This window comes from Chenopodium album, chromosome 23 (assembly GCF_948465745.1).
Source record: "Chenopodium album chromosome 23, dcCheAlbu1.1, whole genome shotgun sequence".
NCBI lineage: Eukaryota > Viridiplantae > Streptophyta > Magnoliopsida > Caryophyllales > Amaranthaceae > Chenopodium > Chenopodium album.
In genome coordinates, this window is record NC_137856.1 from 32,924,854 (window position 1) to 32,935,893 (window position 11,040).

Genomic DNA, 11,040 nt, shown 5'->3' on the forward strand with positions numbered 1-11,040 from the left:
TAGCGCATCTCAACCTTTATTAAGGGGTCAAACCACTAAAACCTAACTATGTTAATTAATGTATTATTATTAAACTAGAAGGAAGAACTAACAAGTAAGAACATTGTTGTGTTCTTATGTAAGCATCATAAGAATTATTATTGGTGACTCTTACGTTAAAATTAATCGACCTTTTTCACTTTTTGGATTTCACAAAGTATTAGTATATTTTCCTTTTTTTTTTTTTTTTTTTTGACAAGGTATTAGTATATTTTCCTAGAATAGTAGTTTGTGTCAAAAAAAAATATATATATATATTTTCCTAGTTAAGCTCATTTAACATGGCTGCCAAATGAGCTATTTTCAGTATTATTTTAATCTGGCCTAATATTATTGGAAGAATTAATGATATGAATATGGTAGCTTGATAAAAGAAAGAAAAAATAAACAAACAAACAAACAAAACAAAAAAATAATCCAAATTATGTGATAGAGAATATCCATAGAATATTCTCATCTTAGGTTTAGGATATATTTTGTATAAGATTATCTTTGATATCTGTACATATCTTATAGTTACCTAATATGATTAGGTTTCTCATTGTAACCCTATAAATATTGATCAATGGTAATCACTCTGATTGAGGAGTTTATATTTTTTTTTTTTAAAAAAATTATACAAAATATATCCTAAACACCTAGGATGAGAATATTTTAGGGATATTCTCTATCACACCCCCGCAGTTGGAGCGGGAGAAAAATCGAATGCTCAAACTGGATCTGAATCTTGCATCGAACAGTAAAGGATATTATGGTAACCCACGATCAAAAGAGAAGCAGCCAAATAGTGTCGATGATGACGAGGAGAAGCAATAGCCACAATCTACGCATAAGAGAAAAGAATGTTGCTGGGCCAAGTAGAGATTGAAGGGCCGCGCACCGGCGCACGGGTTGCAAGTTTAGGCCATATTGCAGATCCAGAGAAAAGGAGAAGATCGTACCACCGTCGAAAGAGAGAGCACTAATGCTGCGGGAAATCACAATTGAATAAAAGCAAATAAAATTGCTCGGGAATATACTAAATTCCCACCACTAAACCACTTGGAAACATCTACCTCTTAAAAAAAATGACCACACGAAGAGATAAATCCCACCAAAACTAATACAAAGTAGTGGGTGCATTTAGAGAATGACAAAGCCCACAGTATATATGCATTAGTAAGAAAATTAAAATTAATTGAAAAGGTCAAAATTTATTGGCAATTTGAGCAAAATTAATCTAACAACTCCCCTCTCTTTATATTGTACGTGAACATGACTCCAAACAGGAAAGATAGCCAGTGTTTAAATACCTCCGCTTGGAAGGGTGGCTTGGAGTGTGACGACAATAAATTAGGAAGTGGAGGAAGATTATGCCTTTGCAGCTAGCGCTGCCAATAACGTCAAGATGGAAAAAAAAAATTTAAAAAATGAAGGGTGGTTCATCTTGTGGGTCTAGTTCATCTCACACTAGTGATACCTATGCAAGATTGCAAGTCACTCACAGAATAGGTTAAAGAAGGAGGACTATGAGTGAGGTAGGTGGTGTATTAAGTGGAGAGCCAAGAGATAGAGGTGGTGCACAAAGCTCCCGTGTGGTGGGAAGTTGGAGCACAAGAAGGGTTTCCCGTGATGGTAAACCATCGTACCCCATACTTAAATTGCGGAAGTGAAAAAAAATGTGTTTTGTGTAATTGTTTGTGAATCCCGCCGGTGGGTTTAATTTTCTAACCCACCGGCAGGGGAAGAGAAAATTTTAGATCTAAACAATCCCAAGATCTAACCTAAGCTGTGATACCATGTCAGATAATATAAACTCCTTGATTCGAGTGATTTCCATTGATCAATATTTATAGGGTTACAATGAGAAACCTAATCATATTAGGTAACTATAAGATATGTACAGATATCAAAGATAATCTAATACAAAATATATCCTAAACCTAAGATGAGAATATTCTATGGATATTCTCTATCATTATGGATTTTACATAGTGATAATTACATAATAGTATTATTGGTCTACTTCATCACTTTAAAGTTTTCGGTGATCAAATTAAGGTTTTCAAAGTAAATTGTCAATACAGAAACTCCCATATTTATGCCTTCCTCGGCCCTTTCAATAATTAATAATTTCATTGATCATGGCAATCACCGGTCCACAACAAACCCTAGAGCCTCCCCATTCTAGCTTTTCTCTTGAAATCTCCATACATGATCATTGCAAACTGTTGTAAGATTTTCAATCAATTCCAAGCATTCAAATCACAATCAATAATGTCATTGGAGAATGGACGTATAATGAAATCATCTTAACACGTACGATTAATTGGGAAAGACGAAATCAGATAGATTAATTAAGATAAGAAAAATATAACAACATTAACAGTGGCATGAAGCAGATCATTGTGTTTGGAACAAGAACTTGTAAACACGACAAGTGAAAACAATGGTAAAAAACCTATATGCTTCTGTATATAATAATAGAGGGAATACATGCATTATTGTCTTATTATTGGCATGCTCTAACTTTTATTAAATATACTTATATATATTGTAGTATATTACTTGAAGACGGAGTCATTGAAGCAATTAATATAATTTAAGTATGATTTAAGTTCTTAATTATATTATTCTTATTATATTATTCTAAGTTAAAAAATAAAATGTAATCCGATAATTTTAATTTAAAATTTTCTAAAGGATTCTAGGATGCCCGCAAATGCAAAATTATTTTTTTTTTTTTAAACTTCCTTTCTCTTCGTAAGTTCTTTCTATGTATCATCACGAAAAAAATCATCAAATTTTAAATCTTGATATGTTTTTAAAAAAATCATCAAATTTTATATTTTCACTAATTTGTCTCGATATGTTTGAAGAACTTAGTCAATACGTCAATGATAACTTGCATTGATACTACTTCCTTAAAAAATCTTTTGGAACCCATCATCCACATGTAAACTAAATAAAATCATGCCCAAATTTATGGTGTTATCAACTCAAACAAGATAGAAAAATTAACAAAAAAGTCTTAAATAATAAAGAATAACATTTTACAATAATTATAAAGTCTTTCGTACAATAAAGTATATTAATCGCAATGTTTTGTCGTATGATGGACAAGTGTTCCAATGGCAAAATTTGTTGACTGCAAATACGGCGCCAGTTCTTTTTAAAATACATGGCGTGCATGGACGCATGTAGCTTAGGTTACTCATAAGCTTAAAATTTGACTACTATTTTTTAAAGGTAAGCAAAATGATTGCAAAAACTGTTAAATACACTCCGTATCCAGTAATTTTACTATACATTGTTCATTTATTGGATTATATCATTTCATAAGTTTGAGACAAGGTTATTTTTTTGGTGGTCTAATAACTACTTGTATAACCTATTATGATTCTCTAAAAATTTTATTGCTTCAAAAAAAAGGAAAAAAAATCCAAAAGTTTTATAATTCATTTTATATGCATACTAAAGTCATTTTTTTTTTAATTATTAAGTTAGTAAAAGGTAGGAAGTATAGGATGTTTCAAAAAAAAAAAGGTAGGAATGAAAACTAAAAACATAAAACAGTAACAAATGAGCCCTTAGTAAGTAAGCCCATAAGAAATACCAAGATGTGGAAAATGGGACAAAACCCAACACATTTGGCACAAATTTGGTTCCTTTACTATTTGTAAAGTTGTTAAAGTTAAATGATCTAGTGTTTAATGGCCCATATAAAGACCATTGAGCTAATATAAGTCTTTAAAAGTTAGTAGATCTAGTGTTTCTAATGGCCCACCTTAAAGTCCAGTTACCTAAAACTCAGAGATGAAGGTTAGATTTGGCAACAACGACATATAAAAATATTTATTTTGAAAACAAGGGGAAATTGATAAGTTAATTGATTTTTTTTTTTTTTTTTGAATAGAAGTTAATTGATTATTTGAAATTAATAAGATAGTATTTGAATAAATGAAAATGATAAGGTGCTGAATTAAAAAGATTATTGATCTTATATTCTTATATGATGTTTAGTAATTCCGTGATAGATTATTTAGATAAATAACTATGATAGTTTCAACATTTTATTTTATGGTGATACTCACATTAACCTATCAACTTAATTGATCCCTTTTTATATTCAAAGTGTGTGTTAAACCATGCTAATTAATTAGGATGCTTTGAATTATTAGAATCTTATCATTTAAGGTGTCTAAAATAAATTGTCAAACACATATAGCCAAAATATTATAATTCCTCTTCCAATACTTCCTAGTCGATTAGCGCGGATAAGTTTGCTACACTTGAAACAAATATATCAAAGTTTCAATTTAATAGAGCTGTGTTCCTTTGCAAACAAAAAATTTAAAAAGATTAAAAAAAAAAAAAGAATAATTATTAAGTAAAATATAATCAATTTCTGAATTTTACATAGAAGGATATAAATGTTGTTATCCATACAAAGATATAATAACACGGGACATTACCCAAGATCAAAACTAATTTATACAATATAATAAAGCAAAAAACATGTCACATAAATTTGTGCTTATAAACAATCCAAAAGTTAAAGACACAATAAAAACTTCAAGTTAATGGCAAATCAAAAACCATAATTAACATTGAGCTTATGATTTAAGCTCAATTAAGAGCTTTTAATTTAAGCTCAATGAAATCATACTGAAGAAACATTAGCACGACTGTTCCCCTCAACCGTTTCCTCATCTTCTTGGTTCTCATTAGCTGCCTCTTCTAATGACAAACCCTTAGCTTCTGGCACCAAGAAAGTAAACAACATACCAATAAAGTTAATCACACCAAGAACAATCAATGAGTTCTTCTTTCCGATACCGGCCGGGTAACCGGCATCCCTCCTAGCCGGGTCCTTCTCTTGGGAAGCATACACGAATCCGAATGCTCCTACTATAGCCCCGGCTTTACCAGCCGCGGCTGATATACCATGACAAGTAGACCTCAACCTAGCCGGGAAGACCTCGGCGGGTACCACAAACGTAGTAGCATTAGGCCCAAAGTTGGCAAAGAAGAAAGTAAGCCCGTACATAATAATGAACCCAATACGATGCTCCTTTTCCCTCCAATAATTGTAAGGGAAGGCAATGGCAAACATGAAAATCGTCATCATTAGGAATCCCATAAGTTGGATGATCCATCGCCCTATGACATCGATTAGGGCGACAGTGAACCAGTATCCAGGGACGGTTCCACAAAGAGCGATCAAGGTTTGGGCTCGCGCCACCTTGTAGACCTCCCTAATAGCACTCATTTTGGTTGCATCAGGGATCCAACCAATGGAGGTGAAGATATCCTTTTGGAAGAGATTTTGGCTGTAAAATGCAATGTCGAGTAAGAACCAAGTAGTAGTTGTTCCAATCAAACGTAGACCGTAAATTCTTGCAAATTCCTTTGAGAATAAACCGAATTGTTGCTTCTTGTCTGTCACTATGTCTTGTAACCTATCTTCATCGGCACCAATTTCTGTCTGTAGAACTTTAGACATGTCTGCTGCAGCTAGCTTAGCATTTTGTGCGACCAAGGCCGTGTACCTTTAGGACAAAAAAATAGATATTGTTAGATTCGTCTCAATATAAAATTATTAATTTTAAATTTTTATAGTTTTTGTTTATTGATGAATTAAAAAATAATAATTTTTATAGTTATACATTGACAATTATATATTTAAAATACACGTTAAAAACAAATACTACCTCCGTTACAGGTTATGTGCAACGATTTGACATAAATCAGGGAGGGAGAATGTCTAATCGTTGCACATAACCTGTAACGGAGGTAATATATGTAACGAATATGTTACCTAGCGGTCTCAGGCATCTGCATACGGTAATAGTATGTGGCACCAGCCGGGAAAGCACCAAACATCAAGATGACTCTCCAAATGTAATCGGCTTCTGGTGTAAGTGAACCAGCAGGATCTTCTTCAAAGGTAGGTGGCTTAAACCGGGCTTCAAAACCCGAAGACACAATAAGGGAAACAACACCACTTACAAGAATCCCAACACCTTGCATAGCAAAGACAGCCGCGATGAAGGCACCTCTAGTCTTTTTGTTAGCGTACTCAGACATGATGGTGGCGGACAAAGGGTAGTCCCCTCCAATACCAAACCCAAGCCAAAATCGGAAGAAGCAAAGAGTAGTCATGACACTCTTAGCAGTGTGCCCAAAGGAGAGACCGGAGGCCAAAGAAGCGAAAACCATCATAACCAAAGTAAGACCGTAGACTTTTTTCCTTCCTAATTTGTCACCTAACCAACCAAAGAAGAGTTGGCCGGCTAAGGTACCACACAAGGCCACACCATTAACCGCGGCAGAGACATTGATAGGGAGGGTACCGGGGTGTGTAGGGTTCGGGTGAGTGTAATAGAGACGGCCTAACAATTTGGTGACCAGTGAAATCGAGAAAAGATCATAGGCATCCGTGAAGAAGCCCATACCGGCGATGATGATGGCCGTGAAATGGTACCATTGTGTCTTTGCTACATCAAGTGCATTTAGCACTTCCAATTGTTTTGCCTTCACCATAACTTCTTATTTTTGTATTTTATCTGCAAGTAAAAAAAAATAAATCATGTCAACCAATAATACGTAGTAATATTTAAAATTCTTAGCACTCCTAACATAATTAATAATAGGCTAGATATTTGAGAACAAATTGATATATATACAAAGTATACTATAAGGTATTTTTCATATATAAATTATATATACATTATGATATAGAGTACTTTGTAAATATAATGACAAGCTTAAAATACTAATTAAGAATTTAAAAATTAAGACCAACCTGATTATTAGTGAAAAGATGGAAAATTGGAGCTAGAGAAGCTCCTAATTAATTAAAGTTGGAGAAAGCTAAGAAAGATGATTGAATTGTGGGAAATAACGGTGGAAGATGCTGTGTATATATATGCATGATATATGCCAGCACAAGTTCATATTATGGAATTAATTAATTATTAGTTGTAGTATTTATTTTTCAATTTGTTATAGCTTAATTAATTAATGTGATAATAATATGCTGTCGTTTCTGAAAAGTCTTTTGCATGTCCTTTTCTTATAATGCGGGCAAAGCTTCTTTAGGCCGATCCACATTTTTATATGGAGTATTATTACTATTATCATTATTTTTGTGTGATATGTGGAAGTCAACAATAGTTATTTATTGTGTTTTGAGGAATTATTGATTTAATCAATATACTCCAATTAACTTCATATTTCTTTTTAGGGAAAAAAAAGTTTGAATTAGTAACTATTATTAAAATTAGGCTAAGGGTATGCATGAAATGACCATTTAAAAACTTGGTTAGCTGTGTTCTTCAAAAAAAAAAAAAAAAAAAAAAAAATACTTGGTTAGCTGTGTAAAATAAATATCGAAATGAGCACAAAATAAGGGATGAAGAGAGTATATAAAATCGCAACTCTCAAATTGGGAGCTAGCTTACCTAGGTACATCTCATAACTTTTTGTTGGTTCTCTTATCAACTAAGGACTACAAGGTTTTATTAATTAAATTTCAAAGTGGTTAACTTCTACAAGTATTTTACAATAGGAAAATTTGAATGCCAATTGCTTATCGTACTCTAAAAGTTCCTTTTTCTTTTTAAGGTCTTTTTCGTACCCTTTTAATTAATAAATGCTCCATATTCATAATTTCTGTATTCAACAATATAAACTATACTCTGTATATAAATAAGAATGGTAGATTTGAATGTGTAACCTATCATACACAAACATGCTTATTATGACTTATATTTTGTGTAGGCTAAAAATCAAGGATCAGTTTAATTGATATGATTTTGGCATACGATGAGTTTTGTCAATCCTTAATCTTATTTTATTCTTTGTAGATAGTAGATAGTTAAGTACAATACTTGTACTTATCACCTCCCTTAAATTTTGTCGATCATAATTGGGGTTTCGTTCTCGACGTTGACTTTTTTTGGCGAGTTGGGTGGGTATCTGTATAGAAATTAAAGTCAAAAGGGCTACGTATCAAACTATCAATACCAAATTGTCTAAAAGCGGATGATGTAACCAAAAATAGAAACTTAATCATCATATTAATCACCAAAGGACAAATTAATTAATATAATAATTATATATATATAATGAGTATTCTCTTATTCGTTGATAAGTAATTGTTAATAGAAGTTTAGTAAGACTACTTATTAGTTCCGAGTAGTAGGTATTTAAATTAAATTATCAATATTTAGCTTGTTCATTATGTCACCAATTAACTCAACGATCCGAATTGATATTTTGCAATCAACTCATATAGTCTTTCTTAACCGCAATTTTAATACAAGTGTAACATTTTTTTGTTAATTCATAAGGGGAAAATAACCATTTTGATTTGAAATTTAAGAACAAAAAGAAAGGATATACAAGTGCAAATAGGGGTGTCCGTTCGGTTTTCGGTTTGGATTAAGGCCATATCCAATCCGATCCGAAATATAATTCGGTTTTTCATTTTTCAATCCGATCCGATCCAAATTACTTTTTCAATCCAATCCGATTCAATCCGAATTAAAATTCGGTTATTTGGATCCGATCCGAAAATCCGAATTAAAATACGTTAATTATCTTCTTTAATAAATATACTAATACGGAAATATAAATGCAATTATAAAAATAATATTTTGTCCAATACAATTCTAAAAATAATCTGATTAACATAAATTGTAGTACAACTAAAAGGAAACATCATTTCCATTACAATAATTACTAAGCTACATGCACTAAATATCAATAACGTTAGCATATAAGCAGCAACTTTCAGCTATATAAGGCTTAAGGCAGTAGTAGCAACTATCAGCAAATTTAGAGAAGCCATTGGGCTAAATGTTTAAAGCCTAATTGTAAAACACAACAGTCCGTAAAATATTTGCTTAATTCAAAATTTCGGTGTTCGGTTTAGTTTGGATTCGATTAGGGTCAATCCGATCCAATCCGAAAATCCAAATTTTCAAAAAATCTCAATCCGATCCGATCCGATTTAAAGTTCGGATCCGATCCGAATTGATAATTCGGTTTGGATTGGATTGGATTTCGGTTTTAATCCGAATTATGGACACCCCTAAGTGCAAAGCACAACATATGTAGGAAAATCGACATATAAATACTCCCTCCGTCCCTAAATTACATTCCTACTTATCTCTATTATGTGATAATTAAATACTAGAAATAGAAATGTAATTAAGGGATGGAGGGAGTACAAATTATGATCGATGTTCAAATTAAAATACTTCGTAATCCGATCCGTATAAGTTACAGAGTACTCCATAAGTCTCTGAATTGCATGGCTGTAATATTAATTATGCCATGATGAACTTAATTGACGTGATTTGCCTCCAAAGTCAATACTTATTACACTTTAATATCGCCGATATTTTTAGTAGTCTAACGCAACATGTAAGCCAAGTAGGCAGATAGAATATGATCAAATTTTCTACATTTCATAATTTTTCATGTCATTTATTTTAATGCAACCAATTAATTGCAAGCTTAATTATATGTTGTTGTAGCATGTTGTATGTAGATGTTAGCATATATGCACGTTAACTAAACAATTGGGACAGCATCTGAGCATACATAGTATGCTACTATTCTTATTATAATTTTCGGATAGTTTTACTATAACGTACAATACTTATTCTGTAGCTACGACTATAATCTTTGATCCGAAATTTCATATTTAGTACTCCCTCCGTCCCAAAAAGAACGACCCATTTGGATTGATTACATGGGTATTAAGGAAGTTAAGTAAAAAGAAGTAAAAATATATTGGAAAAATAAATTTACATGGTGTTTGTAAAAAAATAGAGAGAGAAAGTAATAAAATAACATGGAAAATCAAATTTTTATATGGGGAAGCTAATTTTGCACAAATATTGTAGCAAATTGGTGGGTGTTTTAATGCAAATGGGTCATTCTTTTTGGGACAAAGTTTTGACCAAATGGGTCGTTCTTTTTGGGACGGAGGGAGTACTAAACTACTAATGTACCCAAGATTATTTTTTTTTCTCAAATTTCCTTATGCTCGATGTGCTCGATCATTGATGAAATCATTTCTTAGTAAAAATCACTCATCACGAAATCACTCTCTAATTTATGTGGGAAAGGATAGTTATTACGAAGCATATTACTCCGTGTATATATATAAATTGAATAATAGTATTATAACTCATATTTTGAAATCTTCTTAGCTTGGACTAGATGAGGGAGTTGTAGAGAGTAGTACGTAGCTAGTAATAATTAAGCTAATACTATTGTAGAATAAATTCACAAAAATTTTACTTGTTCTGCAATAAGATCATTTTAATTATAATTAGTCGCCCCATTATTTCATACATATGGAGTACAAAATAACTTTGTAAAGGAGGTACTCTTTGACTTGAAGGGGGACTAATCCTTATATAATTGTACTGATATTATAATATACACTTCCAAATCCAACATAGAAGTCAAATTTGCTGCAATGAATACAATTGTTACGTCTGAAACCCTGATACATGAACTCAAGCAACATGCCTATATTAAAGTAATTTATTCCCTTGTTTCTCAAAAAAAAAAAAAAAAAAAAAAGTAATTTATTTCCTTCAAAAGAATTTAGAATTTTTATTTCTAAATTATATATTAAACTAATCCCAAGGTGATCTTATGTATGCATGATGTGCGATCACGTTGCTGATGAAATAGATAAACTTGATTTATAATATTTTTTTATAAAATTAATTTTCTTTAGGAGCATCTAAAAACAATGCGCGTACTTGCTAAGAAAAATCTTTAAAAATTCATATAAAGATGTAGTATATTGTTATAAAGATTGTTATTAGCATGAGTGCATGACATCAAACTATATCCAAGTACAAAGTATATAGAAATATAATAGACCAATTTCCCAACGCTTAATACTCTACCACGATTACAATTATGTTGTAGTTGGCTTGATGCTACAATGATCGATACAAGAATCTATTGAAAAAACTCAATCTCACT

At 31.8% G+C, this 11,040-nt stretch overlaps 1 protein-coding gene across 1 annotated transcript; it reads right to left on the minus strand.

Annotated features, from left to right (window-relative positions):
• Nucleotides 1-4,278: 4,278 nt before the first annotated feature.
• Nucleotides 4,279-6,564, minus strand: LOC145606705 (putative inorganic phosphate transporter 1-3). The gene is made up of 2 exons (XM_081662530.1): nucleotides 5,840-6,564; nucleotides 4,279-5,570 (listed from the first exon to the last, which is right to left on the minus strand). The coding sequence occupies exons 1-2, from the start codon at nucleotides 6,562-6,564 to the stop codon at nucleotides 4,682-4,684; spliced, it is 1,614 nt and encodes a 537-aa protein (XP_081518656.1). The 3' UTR covers nucleotides 4,279-4,681.
• Between the last annotated feature and the right edge of the window lie 4,476 nt (nucleotides 6,565-11,040).